At 41.5% G+C, this 23,909-nt stretch overlaps 2 protein-coding genes across 4 annotated transcripts in view; both read right to left on the minus strand.

Moving 5' to 3' along the window:
• Positions 1-23,909, minus strand: part of cdh15 (cadherin 15, type 1, M-cadherin (myotubule)) — a 107,884-nt gene that overhangs the window by 53,289 nt on the left and 30,686 nt on the right. For both annotated transcript variants that reach the window (XM_043706475.1, XM_043706474.1), the window contains exons 2-4: positions 4,165-4,326; positions 1,689-1,841; positions 1,230-1,374 (exon numbers count right to left, since the gene is read on the minus strand). In XM_043706475.1, the coding sequence (XP_043562410.1) occupies positions 1,230-1,374; positions 1,689-1,841; positions 4,165-4,326 (460 nt within the window). The remainder of the gene's footprint in view (positions 1-1,229; positions 1,375-1,688; positions 1,842-4,164; positions 4,327-23,909) is intronic.
• The window catches only part of LOC122558179 (sulfhydryl oxidase 1-like), a 28,627-nt gene continuing 9,999 nt past the window's right edge, over positions 5,282-23,909 (minus strand). Inside the window, exons 3-5 of one of the 2 annotated variants that reach the window (XR_006314060.1) lie at positions 19,941-19,943; positions 14,756-14,772; positions 8,041-8,050 (exon numbers count right to left, since the gene is read on the minus strand). The gene's annotated coding sequence lies outside the window, so the exon portion shown is untranslated. Of the gene's footprint in view, positions 5,310-8,040; positions 8,051-14,755; positions 14,773-19,940; positions 19,944-20,015; positions 20,020-23,909 lie in introns of those variants that run through there. The other variant, XR_006314061.1, reaches the window with a different exon arrangement.

Genomic DNA, 23,909 nt, shown 5'->3' on the forward strand with positions numbered 1-23,909 from the left:
GAAGGGTCTGTTTCCATGCTGTACATCTCTATGACTCTATAACTGTCATCTTCCTCCATTTATATCCTATTATCTATCAAAGATAACGGATGCGCAGTAAAAAGTCCATTTCAGATTGAGGATGGAAGTCTTAATTAGGTGCATCTTTGCTGATGGCTCATGGGACCAATCTGATAGAGGCAGTTTCTAACAGAAGCACCGCACATGGAGCAGTTGAATGTTGTGTAGTGGAACGTTTTCAGCATTTGCCACATTTGCCAAGTTACAGTAGCGATTAATATTTTGTGTGATGCACACCAGCTCACAGGAGGGCATTTTCCTCTATCATCAGCCAGGGACCTTTGTGTGCAATAATCAAGGTCTAGGACCTTCACGTCACATTTGGAAATGTTAAGTGGAGCTTTGGGTATCCTATTGTTCATCTGGATCCACCCATGTCTACTTTAACACATGATCCTTGGCTATGTGACCATTTTCTGTGGACATGCCCAACCAAATGAACCATCTCTGATAACAAGGAACAACATATTTGGTAGGTCTGCCTTTCAGAGGACTGCTAAAATTATCCAGCCAGTTTTCACAATGTCTAGCTAGCTTTTGCATGATTGCCTTGGCTTCTTTCAAGTCACATAGTTTTTCAACTGTCGATGTTGTTTATCATATTGGCTTTGTTTTTTGCATCAATGACAGAAATAATCACAGCTGAACTCAGTGTTTGTTGCAGATTCTGCCTTTACCAAATGATGCTTCTGCTGCTTCATTGATCAAGTTTAGTGACTTTCAAGCATTTATTTGACAGATAGCATTTATTTGAGAAACACTACAACACTGGGTCTTGGTATCATTGCTTGTGGCAGGAATACTGATACGCGGCAGGCCATCATGTTTGAAACTGTGAATGCTCATTGGTGCTCACTCAGCCAGCTGTTGATGAGAGAGTGGTCAGGGAGGGTTACAGTCTGCACTGTGGTAGGTGTGGAGAACGGAGCAGCTCACATTTTGTCTTGATGATCAGATCATGTTGCTGGAAAACGTTTGTGTAAATTGGTAATTCCTTGCAAGTCCCTATTATCTGAGGATATCACAGTCAGAAAAAAACAAGCAGAAAGTAATTGCTTTCTGTTTTGAAGTGCGAAAGATGGTCAGGATGCAAGACTTTTAAAAAATATGCATTTGAACCACTTTAGTTTGTGTCAACACCGTAACCGCTGCCATTCCATGGTACTTACCTGGAGGTGATCCCTCAAGAACATGTCCAATGAAATATTGCTGGTCAAAGGTTGGTCTGTTATCATTCTGATCAATAACAATAATCTCTAGATCTGTAGGCTCTTCCAAAGGCATTCCAGCCTCATTGACAGCGTAAGCTTTGATCTATGTAAAACAAACACAAGCAATTAGGAGAAAGTGAGGTCTGCAGATGCTGGAGATCAGAGCTGAAAATGTGTTGCTGGAAAAGCGCAGCAGGTCAGGCAGCATCCAAGGAGCAGGAGAATCGATGTTTCAGGCATGAGCCCTTCTTCAGAATTCCTGAAGAAGGGCTCATGCCCGAAACTTTGATTCTCCTGCTTCTTGGATGCTGCCTGACCTGCTGCACTTTTCCAGCAACACATTTTCAGCAAACACAAGCAAATAGCTTTGGTTTTCAGACCTCTTGTGGTGTCTGCTAATTTTCTCAGGTTTCCTACCTTGTAACTGCTCTTCTCTTCACGGTCCAGCACTGTGGTCAGAAAGACAAGTCCAGTGTCAGGGTCAATGGTGAAGATTCCCTTTGGCTCTTCATCCACCCCAGGTCCCTTAATGCTGTAGATCACCTTACTCGGAAGCTTGTCTGATTTAATCTGTTCAGAAAACACTGTATAATTACCTGCATCCACAATAGGCTTTTATCTTTCTCATTTTCTCCATGGGAATCTCAATTCTATTCTCTTTCCTCCTGTTAAGCTGATTCTTTGCACATTGTCCACAAATGACTAGGTAAAAACTCTGAGCCTCACAATCTAAAATCTCCTCCTGAAACGTTTTACTGCTCTACTTCCCTTTCTTCCTGTAAAAACCTACCTCTTTCACTGAGCTTCAGTTCCTACTCCTAATACCCTTTATCTGGTTTGTTGTTCAATTTTCCTTGTGTCTCTCGGAAATGCACTGGAACATTTTTTGTCACAAAGTTGATCCTTTTCTCAAAGTTACTGTGCCCTTGAATCTTTTTCAGAGCGGGGGTAATTGTCCAGGCTCCAACTGGTGGCATAGTGCCTCATGGTTAGCACTGCTGCTTCATAGTGCCAGGGACCCAGGTTCTATTCCAACATCGGGCCACTGTCTGTGTTGAGTTTGCACAGTCTCCCTGTGTCTGCATGGGTTTCCTCCCACAATCCAAAGATGTGCAGATTAGGTGAATTGGCCATGTTAAATTGCCCATACTGTTCAGGGATATGTAGGTTAGGTGCATTAGTCAGGGGTAAATATAGGATAATCAGGTTGGGGAAGGGGGCTGGGTGAGTTACACTTTGGAAGGGAGCTGTGGTCTTGTTGGGCTGAAGGGCCTGTTTCCACACTGTAGGGAATCTATGCACTAGGCTGGTTTGAAAGGTTTATTGGGATCCTATTTGTTTACCACTAATAGATAATGCCTCCAGCCTGAGGCTTTCTTGTATTAATAATAAAACCGGTATAATCAAGGGGATGTGGCCAGCTCTCTCGCTGTGTAGGTCAATTCAGTTCGGGGTTAGTTGAGTCAGGCTCACAGTTGAAACTGGAAGCTCCCTTCCTCCTGTCCTTCTGACTATGTAACCTATAAGCTTTTTGTGTCATGTTTACTCTTTGTGCTAAGGGGTCCGTGTATGGGGATTGTTGCAAGTATTTTGGAACAGCATCATTAAGTCAGGGTAGTCTGTCGGGTTTTTGGATAGGGTACGTTATTCGGGTATTATCTTTTCGGTATGTTGTGTTTCATTCCGTAATTTTGTAAATAAATTCTGTTTGTTTAAAACTTGGCAGTCAGACCAGCTAATTCACTCTGGGAATATCTACTGTACACTTACCTGAAATAAATAGCAAAGTTACGATCTGGGCTACCTGCTTGAAAATGTTGTGAGGGATCGAGCCTGGTCCATAACATTCTCTATATAAAGAATGCTATGTAAATGCAATACTGCACAGCACTACCTCAGTACTGACCCTCCACTAGTGCAGGGTTCCCTCAGCACTGACCCTCTGACAAAGTAACATTCCATCAGCACTGACCCTCTGATAGTGCTGCACTCCCTCAGCACTGACCCTCCACTAATGCAGGGCTCCCTTAGTACTGACCCTCTGACAATGTCACACTCCCTCAGTACTGACCCTCTGCTACTGCGGGGTGCCCTCTGTACTGACCCACTATTAATATGATGTTCCCTCATCACTGACCCTTCAATAGTCATGGAGTAATTAAGATTTTGCAACAAGGTAAAATGCCATTCAGCCCATCATGTCCACACCAGTCAAAAAACATCCATCTCTTCTAATCCTATTTTCCAGCACTTGGCCTGTAGCCTTGTATTTTATGGTTTCAAGGGTTCATCAAAATGCTTTATAAATGTCCTGCCTCCACCATTGTTCTAGTTCATGATCTCCAGATATCCACAAATCTCTGGGTGAGAACATTTTTCCTCAAATCCCTCTAAGCCTCCTGCTCAATACCTTAAAACTGTGACTGCTGGTTTGGGATCTTTCTACTAAGGGGAGACATTGCTCTCTATCCACCCTTTGTACATCTCTGTCAGATCCCTCCCTCAGCCTGCTGAATGGCTTCAGTGCTGACTTACCAGCAGTGCAGCAGAAGTTACTCCCTCAGTGCTTATCTTCTGACAGTTCAAAGCTGCACTGGGAGTGAGAGATGAGACTAATGATAAATTCACTTTTCTTTTGAGGGTATTCATGGGATCATTCTGAAAGGAGAAAGTGAGGACTGCAGATGCTGGAGGTCAGAGTTGAAAAGTGTGATGAAGGACTTATACCTGAACCATCAATTCTCCTGCTCCTCTGATGCTGCCTGACCTGCTGTGCTTTTCCAGTGCTGCACTTTTCCATTCTGAAAATATTGTCTACTAAACAAAGCTAACATAGGAAAGTCAATACACACCCAGCTCTATTCACATTCCTTACAGATGATGCACCCATTACCTGAACTAACTGGAATGGGATCTTCCTGCTGTTTTCAGAGACTGCAATAGGAGGAATGACCCAGGCTCTTCTAATTCTTGTCAAGCCTTCAGTTGCTGATTTCAGCCTCCAAGGATACAGAACCTGGACATTTTCTGACTGAGTTCTATCCACCATAGAAATCTAGAAAGAATCATTTTAAAAATGTAACAATTAAGTAATCAGCAGTTTCCTGTCAACAGAAGCAAAGAAAACTGGAGGATTGCAATTGCAAACCAGTTAGTTTAATTTTGTGATGGGGAAACTTCTAGAAACAATTATCTGGGAATAGAATTAATAGTCAAATGGAAAAAGATGGGTTGATTAGCAAAAGTCAGCATGGATCTCAAACAGAAATTCATATTAAATTATTTTGTTTGAGTAGGTGTCAGAAAGGCTTGATGACAGTAACTTTGTTGATGTGATGTACATAGATTTCTAGATAGTATTTGATACAGTGCTACTCAACAGACTTGTGAGGAAAGTTATAAAAGGGTCTGTAAAAATATGGATACAAAATTGGTTGAGTGATACGAAACAAAGAGTAATACTCAATGAATATTTTTCAGGCTGAGGGATGGTTTGCAGTGGAGTTCTGGAGATACTGAGGACTGCAGATGCTGGAGAATCAGAGTGGAACAGGGGAGTCAACATTTCAGGTCTGAACCTTTGAGGTTCCAACCTGAAATGCAGACTTCCCTTTTCCTCTGATACTGCTTGACTTGCTGTGCTTTTTCCAGCTCCACTCTTTATCCACTTGTTGTGGAATTCCACAGGGGTCGATATTTGGCCTCTTGTTTTCCTGACATATTCATGATCTGCATCTTGGTGTGCAGGGGACAGTTTCAAGGTTTGCAGATGACACTAAACTTGGAAGAGTTTGAGGACAAAAGTTTGAAACTCCAAAAGGACATTCACAAGTTGGTGGAGTGGGTGGATGAGTGGCAGATGAGGTTCAATGTAGAGAAGTCTGAGGTGATGTAGTTTGGTAGGAAGAACATTGAGAGACAATATAAAATAGGCATGATGTGGAGGTGCTGATGTTAGACTGGGCTGGACAAAGTCAGGAGCCACACGACACCAGTTTATAGTCACAGGTTTATTTGAAATTACAAGCTTTTGGAGTACTCTCCTTCATCAGGTGAAGTGCATAAAATAGGGGATACAATTCTAAAGGGGTGCAGAAGCAGGAGGACAATGTGTATATGTGCAAAGGTCATTGAAATGGCAGAATAGGCAGAGAGAGTGCTTAATAAGCATCCAAAGTTTTTGGCTTTATTAACAGAGGCATTGAGTACAAGAGCAGGGAGATGACGTCAAACTTGTACAAGACACTTGTTAGACATCAGCAGGAGTATTGTGTATAGTTGTAGGTGCCACATCATAGGAAAGATGTGAATGGATTGGAGGGAATGCAGAAATAATTTACGGGAATGGGTTGGAGAATGAGAAACTTCAGTTACGAGGATAGATTGAAGACATTGATATTCTTCTTCTTGGAGAGAAGGCTGAGAGGAGATCTGATGGAGATTTTCAAAATGATGAGAAGCTGGATAGAGTTGATAGGGAGAAACTGTTCCTGCTTGCAAGAAGAACAAGAATGTGAGGGCATAGACTTAAAGTTATATGCAAACGAAACAGGGTGATATGAGAAAAAACTTTTTCACTCAATGAGGTAGTTAGGGTGTGGAATGCATTTCCTGGAAATGTGATGGAGGCAGATTGAATTCAACCATTCAAGAAGGCATTGGATAGTTACTTGGACAGAAATATTGTGCAAGGGTATGAAGAGAAAGAAACAGATCTGTACTTGGTAATGATGCTCGGTTGAAGAGCCAGTAGAGATACATTGTGTCAAATGGCTTCCTTCTGCAAGTTATAAAATCTTTTAGTTATTGTATAAAAGCTGTAGCTTACAGCAATTCATGAGGCAAAATAAACAGGCTTTTTGAAGGCTTTAGGTGTTTTTTACTGCAGAGAGAGAAAGACATTATCTCTTCTCTTGGAGTCTAAATGTTTCCAGCCATATTTTTCACCTCATAAGCTGTTCAGCTACCTAAGTGTCTGTCATATAGTCGTTGGTAGGCAGATGGTTTTTGTCATTAACAACTAGTTACCACTCCACAAGCCAATTAGCTACTCCTTGCAGAATGAATCTCACTTTGCACGCACTCCCTGGTGCCAACCCATCTCCCCACTGGTTGAACAAAGCATTCATGGTAAACAGCGCTTCGATAAATGTTGGTAACAGCTTTTAGAAGGTGTAGTACCTTTCCCACAATCTTTGGTTTTAAAACAGTCCATTTTCCATTTCAGTCCAGAATCAAAAATAAAGAAACTAAAAATATATGATCTTTATACTTTTTAAAAAATCACTTGATTGAACTTAGCAGTTGGAGTTGTCCAGTGGTGTTCGTTTCTAAACCTGATTGATCCACTAGATTCTATATCACTTACAGGAATGCAAATACCACAATAAAACCAGATTCATTCCTAATTCCTTAGTCATTGTGTATGGCTAGGGCTGGCATTGCTTCATTTTTTATTTATTGAAGCGGTTCTGGCAAATGCCATCAACATCAAGAGTTAAAGAGATATTAGCTTTGGTTACACCAAATGGATTTATAAATGTTGAGTCATACTGAGTGCATGTTGAGTAGGGTTCAAAAATGCTTCAGCTACAATCTAAAGATTTTTGATCCAGGTTGTAACTAGCATCTCTAATTGTGCTGTTTATTTAGATAATGCATTAATATTTAATAACAACTAAGAACAACATGTCAAAAAAAACCTTATTTCAACAGTCAAAGCTAGCAATATGTCTTGTCAAACGTGAATTCATGAATGAATGGATAATTTAACCAGAACACGTTGTAGGGCAAGGGTAAATGTTGCCCACTGAAAGTAAAGGTTTTGATAGAATTCCCCAGTCCTAAAGCTAGTTGGCAATATGAGATTTTTAGGTATTGTGGTGACTTTGAGAAATTTGTGCCAAGCCTCAGTACAACAGCTGCATCTCTCACAGATTTATTACGAAAACGTGTAAAAGAGACACATTCAAAAGAATGCCAAATGGCATTTGAGAAGCTGTAGGCAATTCTAACTATTGAATTGATGCTGCCTATTCATTAAATCTTTTAAAATTAATGCTACTGACTTGAGGGTAAATGCAGCCTAATTGCCAGGTGATGAATCAAGAATACACAAACCAGAAGAGGGCTTTTCTAAAAACGAAATCAACAACAGAATAAATAAATATTCTGCACTGAAAGAGGAAACTCTGGGATTGTCACTAGCTCCTAGACATTTTGGAATTTGTATTTGTCACAACCTAAAGAAATGCAAATATATACTGACCATAAGATTACATTACATTACAGTGTGGAAACAGGCCCTTCGGCCCAACAAGTCCACACCGACCCCCCGAAGCGCAACCCACCCATACCCCTACATTTACCCCTTACCTAACACTACGGGCAATTTAGCATGGCCAATTCACCTGACCTGCACATCTTTGGACTGTGGGAGGAAACCGGAGCACCCGGAGGAAACCCACGCAGACACAGGGAGAACGTGCAAACTCCACACAGTCAGTCGCCTGTAAGCTCTTAGTATTTACAGAGAAATTTAAAACTTAAAATGCTAGACTATTTGGATGGAACTTTGTAATTCAACCTTATGAGAATTGTTCATATTGCTGGAAAAATAAAGTAAAATTGTAAATGCACTCTCAAGAATTAATGATGCTGGAATAGTTTGAAGATTTAACAAAAATGTATCAAGAAGTGAATGAAGATAAATGAACTTTTTTTGTATTTCCTTGAATAGGCGTCGTGTTTTCATTGTAATGAAACATTTTTTTGAAACTCTAAAAACAATTAAAATCTCTCTTTTTTTCATGAGCTCTGAAAAGTTACCTGTTAACTCAATCGAAAGACCGGAGTCTAACTGATCTTCCCCCTGGCCTGGGAGTCTTTTTTCCCTCTGCAACTGACAGCAATTAGACTTGTCAACAGGAAATCAAAGAAACCATGAGATAGGTTTTATCTCTATCTTCAAAGTTTGTGAGAAGATTTGTAGCTCGGGTGCTCGTTGCTGTGGTTCTGTTCGCCGAGCTGGAAGTTTTTGCTGCAAACGTTTCGTCCCCTGTCTAGGTGACATCCTCAGTGCTTGGGAGCCTCCTGTGAAGCGCTTCTGTGGTGTTTCCTCCGGCATTTATAGTGGCCTGTTCCTGCCGCTTCCGGTTGTCAGTTTCAGCTGTCCGCTGTAGTGGCCGGTAGATTGGGTCCAGATCGATGTGTTTGTTGATGGAGTTTGTTGATGGACCCAATATACCGGCCACTACAGCGAACAGCTGAAACTGACAGCCGGAAGCGGCAGGGACAGGCCACTATAAATGCCGGAGGAAACACCACAGAAGCGCATCACAGGAGGCTCCCAAGCACTGAGGATGTCACCTAGACAGGGGACGAAACGTTTGCAACAAAAACTTTATCTCTATCTTTTGCATTTGAACCCTGGACTACTGGGACATTGTTCCTTTTAGATATATATTCCTGCATAACAGCAGGATAATTGGATTTTTGTCACTTTATATAAGAATACATTTTTTACTTCTAATAATCATTTGAGGTCAGTGAAGAAATCTGGAGAAAATGTGTTTTTTTTGTGATTAGGTTCCCTACAGTATGGAACATTTGGCCCAACAAGTGCACACCGACCCTCCGAAGAGTAACCCACCCAGACCCATTTCCCTCTGACTAATGCATCTAACACTATGGGCAATTTAGCATGGCCAATCCACCTGACGTGCACATTTTTGGATTGTAGGAGGAAATTGGAGCACCCAGAGGAAACCCACGCAGACACCGGGAGAATGTACAAACTCCACACAGTCACCCAAGGCTGGAATCGAACCCCTGTCCCTGGAGCTGTGAGGCTGCAGTGCTAACCACTGAGCCACTGTGCTGCCCCCTGGGTAACAGTAAATAGGAGAGACAAATTGACCATTTTGGTGAATAAGTAAGGCAATTACACTTTGGGTACAGCTCATGGAGTACTGGTGAAGTTAATTTCCAGTACACTCAATAGAATCAGAACATTAATTATGCACAGGTGATTATCTCTGGTTATTTATGGACAGGGATTTTTGGATTAATTCATGTGATGTGAACATCAATAACTAAACCAATGTTTTTTATCTATCGTAATTGTGCTGGAGTAGATTCTGGTGAGATGCCTTCTTGAACCTCTGCAGTTCTTCAGATGTAGGGACAACCACAATGACATTAAGGAGAGGATTTCAAGATTTTCATCTTGCAGCACTAAAGGAACAGTGATATATTTCCAAGTCAAGATGGTGAGTGACTTGGAAGGGAACTTGCTGAAGGTGATGTTCCCATATATCTATTGCCCTTCTCCTTCGAGGTGGTAATGGTCATGGGTTTGGAAGGTGCTATTTAAGAAGTCTTGGTGAATTTCTGCAGTGCATCTTGCAGATGGTACATATGACTACTCCTAAGCCCAGGGGGTAAATATTTGTGGATCCGGTGCCAATCAAGTAGGCTACTTTGTCCTAGCTTTTTGAGTGTTTTAGAGTTCCAGGCAAGTGGGGAGTATTCCACTTTTGCCTTGTAGATAGTGGACAGGCTTTGGTGAGTGATGAGGTGAGTTACTTACTGCAGGATTCCTAGCCTTTCACCTGCTGTTGTAGCCAGAGTACTCATATGGCTTGTCTGGTTCATTTTCTGGTCATTAGTAAGCCTCAGATGTAGATAGTGGGAGATTTAATAATAGCAGTGCCATTTAATGCCAAGGGGTAATGGTTAGATTCTCTCTTGTTGGAGATGGCTATTTGATGGCTAGTATCTATCACAGGTTTTATTTATTCACTCACAGCATGTGGGCATTGCCAGATAGGCTAGCATTCATTGTCCATCCTTAATTGCCCACAGGGCAATTAAGAGTCAACCACATTGCTGTTAGTCTGGAGTCATATGTAGGCCAGACCAGATAAGGATGGCAGATTCCTTCCCTAAAGGACATTAGTGAACCAGATGGGTTTTTCTGACAATTGACAATGGTTTCATGGTTATCATTAGACTCTTACTTCCAGATTCTTTATTAAATTCTGAATCCACCATCTGCCAAGGCAGGACATGAACCCAGGTCTCCAGAACATTAGCTGAGTTCCTCAAGTAATAGTCTAGCAATAATATCACTAGGCCATCGCCTCCCCTATTTACCAGCTGGTGTCAATCTCAGATTACTTACCAGCTGCTTTCTATTCTTGGGTTATTTCTTGGTTGGTGTGGGCTATTACCTGTTGACACATGTTTTGGGTTATTTCCATGAAGGTTTTTATCTCAGGTAATTTACTAGTTGCTGTCTATTCTCAGTTTATTTAGAATGTTTGTTCTACTGAGATAGCTGAACTTTAATTTTTTGATAATAATACTGAACCGTCAGGAGATCAGGACCTTGTCAATGAGGCTAGAACCTTATCTGTGTAATGGAACTGATCTTCAAACAAAGGCAATTATCCAGTAAGCACCAAGGTCAATGTAGGAATTTGGAATTCAGCCTTCCCATACAGTTGTTGAGGCTGGGATCAACTAAAACTTTTCAATACTGAATTAAATAAATTCTTGCTACATAAGCATGTTAATCATTAATCTTCAAGCTGGAATATGGATTTATTATGAGTTTGGCCGTAATCTATCTGGATTGAGAAATAGATTTGAAGTGTTGAATGTCCTCCTCTGAATGTCTTCCTTATTATGTCAAGGATACAGAGCAACACATTGTCTCATATACAGGAAGATGGTACAGGAGCTATTTGCAAGCCAGACATCAAATGCATACTGGAATGCAGAGTGAAGCTGGGGGCGTTGGTTGGGGGGATGAATGGTGAAGGGGTGAGTCAGCAGACGGGATGCATTGGAGCAGGAGAAGTTCAGGGAGTTGTGAGTAAGGGGATGGAGATTTGGGGAAATTGTAAAGGAAGTTTAGTGAGAATCCAGTGTTTGGAATGAAGGCGGTACAAGCTGAAAATTAAATGGAGCATTCTTTGATTCTCCGTGGGATTAGAGACAATGCTGGTGGAGGAGGGGTTACTGACAAGTAGCAGCTGAAATAATGACAGATGTTACTGAGTTATGCCTTTAAATGATCCAAATATGTCCCAGATTATTAACACAAGACATATTTCTTCCTTATCACTTATTAATAATTACATCTTGAGGGTTTCCTTTCCCAGCATGGGTGGTTTTGTCACCTTTACTTAAATAACAGCCAATAGACCACCCCACAGCATATCCATCTGGCCAGGGCAGAATTGTCCACACATTATTTCAAGCTTGTAATTTCCAAGGATTTGGGGGGGGGGGAAGAGAAGAATACAGGGTTATTGACAAGGAACATGAGTGTGTGTGTGTGTGTGTGTGTGAGAGAGAGAGAGAGACAGACAGACAAACAGACAGGGAGACCAACACGAGTCATAGAGCTGTACAGCATGGAAACAGACCCCTTTGGTCCAACTCATCTAGGCCAACCAAATATCCTATATTTACTTAGTCCCATTTGCCGGCATTTGGCCCATACCCCTCCAAACCCTTCCTATTCATATGTTTAGATCAGAGTGGTGCTGGAAAAGCACAGCAGGTCAGGCAGCATCCAAGGAGCAGGAAAATCGACATTTCGGGCAAGGACTTATATATTGGTCAGGAATTCAGGGAAAATTCTTCTGTTTTTCTTTGAAATAGTGCCATAAAACCACTACAGCAGGGATATGCGGTTTCAGGGTCTAGATTAGAGTGGTGCTGGAATCTGTCTGTGTGGGGTATGGAGTTTCAGTCAAGCCTCAAATCCAAAAGACACAATCTTAAACAGTGCCACACTGCCTTAGTGACACACTCCCGGAATGGGATTTGAAAACAATCTTTTGAGCTAGAGGTAGATCTGTTCTCCACTAATTCACAGTTGGCCCTATAATAACTGATATAGGTTTCAAGCACTCAGTGATTACATTTCTGTACTTTTTTAAATTAAGTTCAGAATCACAGCATTCTAATAGTGCAAATGGAGGCCATTTAATCCATCGTTATTTAAAAAGCAACATGACGTGGTACTATTCTTCTACCCTTTCCCTGTAACCTTACAGACAGGCACGGTGGCTCAGTGGTTAGCACTGCTGCCTCACAGCGTCAGGGACCCAGGTTTGATTTCAGCCTCGGGCAACTGTGTGGAGTTTGCACATTCTCCCTGTGTCTGCGTGGATTTCCTCTCACAGTTCAAAGATGCACAGGTTAGGTGAAATGGCTATGCTAAATTGCCCATACTGTTCAGGGGTATATAGGTTAGGGGCATTAGCCTGGGGAAATGGGTCTGGGTGGGTTACTCATCAGAGCGTTGGTGTGGACTTGTTGGGCCAAATGGTCTGTTTCCACACAATAAGGATTCTATGAATTTATATTTTAATAATCATCTAAACCCTCTTGAATGCCTTGAATCTGTCTTTACAGTACTCTCCAGAACCAAACCATTCACTTGAAAGTTTCTCACATTGCATTTATTTCTTTAGCAAATTGCTTGAAATCTGTGCCCTCTAGTTCTTAATTCTTTTACAAGAGAGAGAAGTTTACGCTAAGATACTGAGTGACCAGAGACTACACCAGTGAGAGAGGAAGCTGAAATATGCACATTGCTGCATAGACCCTGCAGAAACTCTAGGAATTCTAGAAATGGACTTAACTACTGGAGCAAACCGTGTCTGGGCCAAGACACAGCCCAGTCTAAATAAATACTAGCACCTGTCAGAGGAAATTATCCAAATCTGCAGGAAGGTATCATATTACCAAGCCTTAGAACAGCAATTTGAGGGAAGGACAAGGAGCAGGAACAGTGACCAAAAATCAGAGAGCCAAGAGAGTTGCAAAGAGAGAAAGAAAGACAGAGACATGATCATGTGTGATAGAAAGAGAGAACAAGAGAGAAACAAAGAGGTATCGAGGAGGCACACAAAAAGAAAAAAGCACAAAGAGAGAGATTTAATTTTTACTGCCAAGTTGGGTCATTGGGGATTAGGTTCAAGTTTGTGAGGGTTAATTCTCAAATAAATGTATGACATGTTGGATTCACACCATGATCACGCTCACATCTGTGTTTTATTAATGTATGTGAGAGGTGAGGGTCCTGTGGAGCCATCAATCAGTTAATGAAATAATGAACTAATTGAATCTTCAACCCAGGATTCTGGCCATAATCAATGAAACTGACAAGCTGGAAAGCCTTACACATTGAAACTGCTTAGCTGCTGACCTGTCTACGTGAAAGGCTTTCAGTCATTCCATATGTTCTCTGAGACTGATTTCAAACACTTCCAAGTTTTTGGTAAAAGCAAAATACTGTGAATGTTATTAATTTGGAATAAAAATAAAAAATGTTGGTGAAACTCAGCAGGTCTGTGCAGGGTGACTGAAGGAGAATAATATTAAACTCAAAACATAACTAATGTTTCTCTCTCCTGTTTCTCTGTGGAGAGGGAAACAAAGTTAACATTTTGAATCCAACATGATCCTTCTTCAGTTTCTGTCCACACCTGCAGAGTTTCTTCAGTACTTTTGATTTTCAAGATTTGGAGAAATTCCATGCTGTCAGCATTTCCTGCAGCATGGGAACACTTTACTGTATTAGCATGGACCACGAAAGAGCAACAACTGGATCAGTTACAACAACAGCTACAATCCAGAAGGACATGAGCAGCAGATATATGGGAACACCATGATCTGCAAGGTCTCCTCCAAGCTACTCACCATCCTGGCTTGGAAATAAAACGCTGTTCTTTCAGTGTCACCTGAATCAAAATGCTCAACCTCCCTCCCTAACAGCATTGTGGGTATTCTTACACCAAATGAACTTCAGTGATTCAAGAGAGCACTCACCATGTCCTTCTCAAGGGAAATTAGGGATGGGCAATAAATGCTGGTCCAGCCAATGATTCCAATATCCTGTGAGTGAATTTTTAAAAGTCCACCAGCAACAGAAACAACAGCACCACCAACAGTGACATTCTCTGCAGTGGTAGGGCAAATAGCCACAGAATTCCAGCTAGAAGGAAATTGTATTCCTAGAAAAGGCGATATGGACAGCAACAGCAGTGTCTTGTAAGGTTTAGATTTTCACAGCAGGTTGCTACTGAATTTTGCAGCAACTGGAACAAGACCTCTTTCTAAATAGGCCAGTTGTCAACAGTGAATTTCTTCATCTTCATCACTTGTCATGGATCCCTTTGTGACATCCCTAGAATCTGACAATCTGCAACTTCTACAGATCCATTTTGACAGTGATGAAGACATTTTGATAACTACAATCAGATTTAATGCTGTGATCATATTTTCACAGGTTCAGAGAATCACTGATATCACATAGCAATCAAGGCACCCTCAGGTAAGCAATAAGTTTCCATAAATTAAGAGCTATTCCCTTCACTCAATGTTTAGCATGTTTGTGTCCATCAGAAGTTTGCCATACCTGTCTGCGCAAAATATCCTGGAAGTTGCCATGATTTGTTCACTCAGGTTTCAGATTTCCCTCAGGTTTTCATACCCACCAAACAGCATGAATGGGTGACTCCTTTAAAACAAGGACTATGCTTTGATAATCTGGCTGATATCATCAACGAGGAGCCCGACCAAAGATAACACAAGAGTGATTCAAGTACCTTCAGAGAGCTCGGGGCACCATTAGAATTCACCAAGATCCTCCAGAATGCACAACAAATAATTAAGGAAGGATTGAAACTGCAGGAGAAGGAAGGTGCAGATCACAGAGGGGGAGGGAGAGAAGAGGAAAGGGAAAGAGGGGGAAAGGAAAAGGAAGGAAATGAGAAAGAGGAGGAACCAAATGTAGCTCTGCGGCCTGAAGCTGCTCATCTGGCTGCCAGAAAGTGTGGGATGACGTCGACAAACCATAAGATGTAGGAGCAGAAGTAGGAAATTTGCCCCCCCTAGAACCTGCTCTCTCATTAAATAAGATCATGGCTGAGCTGGTAATGCACAACTCCACTTTCCTGCTTTTTCACAACCCTGATTTCTATACTGATTAAAAATGTCATTCTTAGCTTTGAATATACTTAACAACCCAACCTCTACAGCCAACTGTGGTAAAGAATTCTGCACATTCACTATTCTTTATGAGAAGAAATTCTTTGTCATCTCAGAATTAACTGAGTGACCCCTTATTCTGAAATTATGCCCTTTGTTCCTGGAATCGTCCATAAAGTCCTTAATAATTTTGTATGTTTCAAAAAGAACACCTCTCATTCTTCTAAATTCCAGTGAGTACCACCTTAAACTACTTAAACTCTCCTCATAAGTCAGTTTCTCCAAATGTAGGATCAACATAGTGAATCTTTTCTAGACTATCTCCAATGCCAGTATATAAGGGAACCAAAATAGTTCACAGTACTCCAGCTGCAGTCTAACTTGTGCCTTGTATTGCAATATTTCCCTATTTTTATTCTATCTCCTTTGAAATAAAGGCCAGCATTCTATTTGCCTTCCCCATTACCTGGAGAACTTGGATACTATTGTCTATATTGTTTATATTCTTCTCCAGGCACTTTGTATCATCCTCACCACTGGCTTTCCCATCTTATTTTTGACATCTGCAAACTTGGTTATAGTACATTTACTTCCCTCATCCAAGCAATTCATATATAGTGTAAATATCTGTGACCCAAGCAATGATCCTGCGGCACCAAACTAGTTACAGGTTGCCATCTTGAAAATGGCCTCTTATCCCAACTCTGTTTTCTGTAGGTTAGCCAATCCTCTATCCAGACTAATATACTACATTCAACACCATGAGCTATTATTTTATTAAGTAGCCCAATGTGTGGTAATCTATCAAATTCCTTCTGAACATCCAACATATTATATCATCTATTTCCCCTTTATCTACCCTGCTGGTTACCTCCTCAAAGAATTTTAATCTGTTTGTTGGGCATGATTTTCTCTTCATGAAACCACACTGACTCTATTTGATCATCTTATGTATTTCTAAATGCTCTGCTTTTACATTCCTTTATGATAGGATTGCAGGAGTTAGGAGCAGGAGTAGCTCTATGAGCCCGTTCTTCCATTTAACATGACCATGGCTCATCTTGTCCTGGTTTCAACTCCACTTTCCTATCTCCTCCCCAAAGCCCTTTATCCCACTTTTCATCAGGAAACATATCTGTTTCTTTCTTGAATCCGTTGATGGATTCTGCCCCCTCTGCACTCTGAGGCAGTGAGTTCCACAGATTCACAACCTTCTGAGAGAAGGAATTTCTCCTCATTTCAGTTTTGAATCTACCTCCTCTCAATCCATATCTATGAACCTCTTGTTCTAGACAGTCTCACAAAGTGGAATATCTGTTCAACCTCCACCTTATCAATTCCCTTTAGCGCTTTAATTACTTCAATCAGATCTCTCCTCATTCTTCTGGACTCCAGCGAGTACAAACCCAAGCTATTGAGCGGCTCTTTCATCCCTGGAATCAACCTGGTCCAATGCCCCCACATCCTTCCTTAAGTAAGGAGACCAAAACGACACAGTTCTCTGGGTGTGGTCTCACCAATGCCTTTTATAATTGTTACAATACTTGTTTACTTTTATAATCCAGGCCTTTTGTAATAAATGCCAAGATTCCTGAGTCATGCTGAAGTCAATTTGAGTATTGGCATCTAGGTCATAGAGTTATAAAACATGAAAACATACCCTTCAGTCCAACCAATCCATGCCAACCATAATCCCAAACTAAACTAGTCCCACCTGCATGGCCAGTATCCCTCCAAGCATTCCTTATTCATGTACTTATCCAAATGTCTTTTAAGTTGGACGATTTGAGCTATAGGGAGAGGCTGAACAGGCTGGGGCTGTTTTCCCTGGAACATCGGAGGCTGAGGTGACCTTATAGAGGTTTACAAAATTATGAGGGGCATGGATAGGATAAATAGGCAAAAGTCTTTACCCTGGGGTCAGGGAGTCCAGAACTGGAGGGCATAGGTTTAGAGTGAGAGGGGAAAGATATAAAAGAGACCTAAGCGGCAACTTTTTCACGCAGAGGGTGGTACGTGTATGGAATTAGCTGCCAGAGGAAGTGGTGGAGGCTGGTACAATTGCAACATTTAAGAGGCATTTGGATGGGTATATGAATAGGAAGGGTTTGGAGTGATATGGGCTGGGTGCTGGCAGGTGGGACTAGATTGGGTTGCGATATCTGGTCGGCATGGATGTGTTGGACCGAAGGGTCTGTTTCCATGCTGTACATCTCTATGACTCTATGACTCTATAAATGTTGTAATCGTATCCATATCCACCATTTCCTCATTCCACACACAAACCACACTGTAAAAATGTCGGCTCTCATGACCTTCATAAATCTTTCTCCTCTCACCTTAAAGATATGCCCCCTAGTCTTGAAAACCCCCACTCTATGGAAAAGACCCTTGCCATCATTTTCTCTCATGATTTTGTATACCTCTATAAAGGTCACCCCTCATCCTCCTACGCTCCAGTGAGAAAAGTCCCTACCTATTCAGCCTCTCCTTATAACTCAAACCCTCCATTCCCAGCAACATCCTGGTAAATATTTGCTAAATCTTCTCCAGCTTAATAATATCCTACTTATAACAGAACGACCAGAACTGGACACAGAACTGGACACAGATTCAAGTTGGCAATGGAGTAGGATTCCTCAGCCAGAGCTCACCTGCTCCATCTGTTTCTCTTTTTTCTCTCTTTCATGTTTGTTTTTTCATCTTTCTCCTCAGCGATGTCCTGAACTCCCAGTCTCAGTGCAGACCCAGTGTGGCAATCTCTCAGCTCATTGTGTCTCTCTCTCAACCTATGTGATGGTCAGTCAGTGGCCCAGTGTAGCATTCTTTCAGCCCATGTGGCCTCAGCATGGACCTTAGACTTCAAGATGATTCCAGAGCAGTCTCCCAACCTCAAGAGCCTCGATGTGAAGTCTAGTGTGATCTGGAGTCAAAGCCGCACAGACTAGAGGCTCGGTGCTGGTGTGGACTGGGTTGGAACACTATTTTGAACTTTTTATTTCTTTATCTATTTCTTTTCCCTAAGAATTTGTACTCAAGAATCTGTACCTAGGTACCTTTGTATCCAAGATGGTGCCTTGTAAGTGACAACTTGTAAACGTTTTAGTGTACTCATGAATACATGTGACAAGATGGCTGATTCTAAGATTCTACTGGAGAAGGGGCCTCACCAATGTTCAGTACAACCTCAGCATGATGTCCCAACTCCTATCCTCAACGGTCTGAGCAGTGAAGCCAAGCTTGCTAAACACCTTCTTAACCCCCTGTCTACATGTGACAGAACCCCAGGTCCCTCTGTCCTACAACATTAACCAATATTACTTAATTGTATAAGTCCTACCCTTGTTTATTTTACCAAAATGCAATATCTCACATTTATCCAAATTAAACTCCACCTGCCACTCCTTAGTCTATTAACCTAATTAATCAAGTTCACTTTATAATCTTTTTTTAAAAATATTTTGATTGAAAAGATATTTTTTAATATAAATTAACAAAATTACATCAACAATAAACCAACTATATACTTTATATATAAAATTATTTAAAAATCGAAATAAAAAACTATACTCATGTGTAAGGTAAACAACCCAGTGGAAGTAATAAATAAATAAATAACACTGCTCAGCACAACAAAACAATAGCTCCCGACATTCAAGAGCATTGAATATTACACCCACATTTATTTGAAATTGTTCCTCTCAGGGTATCAAGTTTACTAAATCAGATCATCATGACAACACAAAATACTTTTTTTTAAATGGCAGACAAGTCTGCGGCTAGGTAATCCAAACAGGGCTGCCATGTCTTATAAAAATTTTCAATTTCTTGGTGCACCATATTTGTGAGAATGTCCAGGGGAATATGTTCCATAATTAGCTTACGCCAACCCAACAGGCCCGGGGGGGGGGGGGGGGGGCGGTTTCAGGCACCCAACACATCAAAATGTTTTTCCTCGTGCAGAAAGAAAGGATGTTAAAAAGTTTTCTCCTATGATGTGTCTAAAGAACACAAAGTTGGAGAGGCCCAGGAGAAGAGATCGGGTCCGTCTTAATTTTGGTCTCAAAGACCCTCCCTATTACTCCTGCCACAGCACTCCAGGTACAAAGCCTGTGACAGGACCACAGATAGTGAGTGAGAGTAACAATGTTTATTTTACATTTGGGGCACACTGAGGATACTCCCACCTTAAATTTCAAGACACGGTGTGGGGTCAGATGAATTTTTAACTGCATGGCATGGGCCCTATTATAGATTGAAATCTTTCTCGCATTTTCATAGATATTCTCCCATTTCTCAGAGGGGATCTCAATTCCTCACTCTCTCTCTCCCAGACCTCACGTAGTGGCTAAATATCATCTGAGGGACCATGCCCCAACAAATGATAAAGAAGACTAACTGAGAGAGTGTTTTTGGCATGAAGCACCCTCTTTTCTATAGGAATCGGTCAAGAGCAAAGTTCATTCTTGAACAAAGTCCTTAATCTGGAAAAAGCAAGAAAGGTCTCTTCTAGATGTGAGAAACAAAAGCTCACTCACTTCAATAATTTCAGTCCGAGACCAAAAATCTGAAACAGTGTCGTTTATTTGTACACTTGCAAGTGGGTGCCATGTCTAATGCCAGGTAAGGCAATGATAAATGCACACCAAATCCAACAAACTCTCGAAATTTATACAGTTTGAATCCCCATATTTTTTCCTTATTCCATTGTTTGCCCCCTCCTCCGCTTACGTCACTCATTTCCTTAAGACTGATCCCACAACTTCTGTTTATCCGGCCTTGTCGGTGACAAATGTCTATCTCTGCCTCCCATAAAGTTGTTTGATGTCATCCCATCCTTTGCTTACCATTATCTACTCCCTCCATCTGCGCTGCCCCTCACAGCATCTTATCACTAGGCCCTTTTAATTGGGGTTTGTTCCTGTGTCTCTGTACAAGTGGGAAACAGATGTTTATAAAGGCCTTTTTTCACAGCATTTTATCTAGTGCCTGTATTTCTACCATTGTTCTGTAATCACGTCTCATGCTAATGTCCTTCCTCGATGTAGTTCCCATTTTTGCTAACTTAGCTCCTAGCTGAGAAAACAATCACAGACTAATGTGAATTCATTTACTCTGTATCAGAAATGGTAATTTGTAGAAATACCATTAATTCACCTATATCCCACATAGATAATCCATTCTTGCGGCTCATTTGGTCAAAGGACATCAATGTTTTGCCCTCAAAAAAGTCACCCAAACAGGAAACCCCCCCTAGCTGCCCAGTGTTTAAACCCGGGGTCCATTATCCCTGGCCGGAACCCTGGCATCCCACTATAGGGATAATAAAAGAAGTTTTGGATATATTACCCTCACTCTGCTGCATTGCCCTCCACACTTTGACAGTATGAATAACTATTGGATTACAACAGTCCTCATTTTATCTTAGAACAACAGGCGAGTAGGGGAACACTTTACCTGGGAGGCCTCAATATCCAACCATATTGATGCTGGGTCCTCACAAGCCCAGTTGCTCACAAAAGATAAAATGAGCTTAATTGGTATCTTTTAATATTTGGGAGGTCCCCTCCTCCCAGCCCTTGGGGCAATTGTAATTTGGCGAGTTTAATAAGGTGCCAAATAAAAGAGTTAAATCAGCCATTTAGTCTCCTAAATGTTTATCTGGGAAAAATCAAGGGAAGCATTTGCATAGGGTATAGCAAACAAGGAAGGATATTCATTTTAATAAGGGCTACTCAGCCTAACCAGGATATTGGAAGAGCCTCCCGTCTTTGAGGATCTTGCTTAATTTTGTCAAGCAAATGGTCAAAATTAGCCTTAAATAACTGATCAAAGACAGGAGTAATGAAAATACCTAAATAAAGAAAACACCCCTGTGACCACTTAATGCGAAACCATGACTCACCCTCAACATCGGATATTCCCCCAAAACCCTTCATTGACATCGCCTCCGATTTGGAAAAATTAATCTTATAGCCCGAAAAGGAGCCAAATAAATTAATACATTGTATCAAATGGGGTACAGAAACTACTGGGTTTGACAAGAAGATAAGAACACCATCCGCATAACAATGTGATCTGATGTGTCTTTAGTTAAAAATCACACAACACCAGGTTATAGTCCAACAGGTTTAATTGACAGCACACTAGCTTTCGGATGTGTCTTTGATCCATTTCTGGGGCAGTTATGTTAGGACCCTCCGGGTAGCCTCTACTGGTGGTTCTCTCACCAGTGTAAAAGCTAGAGGTGAGAGGAGATAACCTTGCTGACTACCCCTACAGATACTAAAATTACTGGATCTCACACCGTTGGTGAGAATTGCAGCCAGAGGATCACTATAAAGGGTTCCTACCCATCTAATAAAAACTCCACTGAGACTAAACCATTCCAAGGCTTAAAAAAGATATTGTCATTCCACCTGATCAAATGCCTTAGAACGCAGAACATAGGACATAGAATGTTACAGCGCAGTACAGTCCTTTGGGCCCTTGATGTTGCGCTGACCTATAAAAATAATCTGATGCCCATCTAACCTTTCATTATTATCCATATGTATGTCCAATGCCCATTTAATTGCCCTTAATGTCGGTGAGTCTACTCCTGTTGCAGGCAGGCTGTTCCACGCCCCTACTACTCTCTGAGTAAAGAAACTACCCCTGATATCTGTCCTAAATCTATTACCCCTCAATTTAAAGCTGTGTCCCCTCATGTTAGCCTTCATCATCTGAGGAAAAAGGCTCTCCCTGTCCACCCTATCTAACCCTCTGATTATCGTATACATCTCGACTAAGTCACCTCTCAACCTTCTTCTTTCCAACTAAAACAGTCTCAGTTCCCTCAGCCTTTTCTCATAAGACCCTCCCTCCATACCAGGCAACATCCCAGTAAATCTCCTCTGCATCCTTTCCAAAGCTTTTACATCCTTCCTGTAATGCAGTGACCAGAACTGTACACAATATTCCAGGTGCGGCCGCACCAGTGTCTTGTACAGCTGAGGCATGACCTTGTGGCTCCAAAACTCAATCCCCCTACCAGTAAACACCAACACACCGTATGCCTTCTTAACAACCCTATCAACCTGGGAGGCAACTTTCAGGGATTTATGCACCTGGACACCGAGATCTCTCTGTTCACCTACACTGCCAAGAATTTTACCATTAGCCCAGTACTCTGCATTCCTGTTACTTCTTCCAAAATGAACTACCTTACACTTTTCGGTATTAAGCTCCATTTGCCACTTCTCAGCCGAGATCTGTATCTTATCTATGTCCCTGTGTAACCCACAACATCCTTTGGCACTATCCACAACTCTGCCTACCTTAGTGTCATCTGCAAATTTACTGACCCATCCTTCTACACCCACATCCAGATCATTTATAAAAATGACGAACAGCAGTGGCCCCAAACTAAATCATGTGGCACACCACTCTGGTAACCGAGGTCCAGGATGAACATTTCCCATCAACCACCACCCTCTGTCTTTTTCAGTTAGCCAATTTCCGATCCAAACCATTAAATCACCTTCAATCCCAAAAACTTGTATTTTGTGCAATAGCCTACCGTGTGGAACCTTACCAAATGCCTTACTGATGTCCATATACACCACATCAACTGCTTTACCTTCATCCACCTGTTTTGTCAGCTTCTCGAAGAGCTCAGTAAGGTTAGTGAGGCACAACCTACCCTTCACAAAACCGTGTTGACTATCCCTAATCAAATTATTCCTTTCCAGATGATTATAAATCCTATCTCTAATAACCTTTTCCAACACCTTACCCACAACCAAAGCAAGACTCCCTGGCCTATAATTACCAGGGTTGTCCTGACTCCCCTTCTTAAACAAGGGAACAACATTTGCTCTCCTCCAGTCTTCTGGCACTACTCCTGTCGACAATGATGACATAAAGATCGAAGCGAAAGGCTCTGCAACTTCCTCCCTGACTTCCCAGAGAATCTGAGATAAATCCCATCTGGCCCAGGGGTCTTATTTATTTTCAGATCTTCCAAAATTGCTAAATCTTCCTTTGTTAACCTCAAACCCATCTAATCTTGTAGCCTGTATCTCCATATTCTCACTAACATTACCCTTTTCCAATATGAATACTGATGACAAGTAATCATTAAGCATTTCCCCAATGTCCTCAGGTTCCACACACAACTCCTCACTACTGTCTTTGATTGGCCCTAATCTTACTCTAGTCATTCTTTTATTCCTGATGTACCTATAGAAGGCCTTAGGGTTTTCCTTGATCCTATATACCAACAATTTCTCATGTCCCCTCTTCTTAGCCCTCTCTTTAGACTTTTTCTTCCTAACTTATAACACTCAAACCTGCTAACTGAGCCTTCACATGTCATCCTCACATAAGCCTTCTTCTGCTCCCTCTTGACAATCGCTTCAACTTCTTTAGTAAGCCATGGCTCACTCTTTCGACAACTACCTCCCTGCCTGATAGGTACATACTTATCAAGGACCCGCAGTAACTGTTCCTTGAATAAGCTCCACATTTCAAGTGTGTCCATCCCTTGCAGTTTCCTTCCCCATGCACCTCCATAACCCCATGCACCGCCATAACCCCATACCCCTCCATAACTCCAAACACCTCCATAATGCCACATACACC

The sequence above is a fragment of the Chiloscyllium plagiosum genome, chromosome 17 (assembly GCF_004010195.1).
Source record: "Chiloscyllium plagiosum isolate BGI_BamShark_2017 chromosome 17, ASM401019v2, whole genome shotgun sequence".
Lineage (NCBI taxonomy): Eukaryota > Metazoa > Chordata > Chondrichthyes > Orectolobiformes > Hemiscylliidae > Chiloscyllium > Chiloscyllium plagiosum.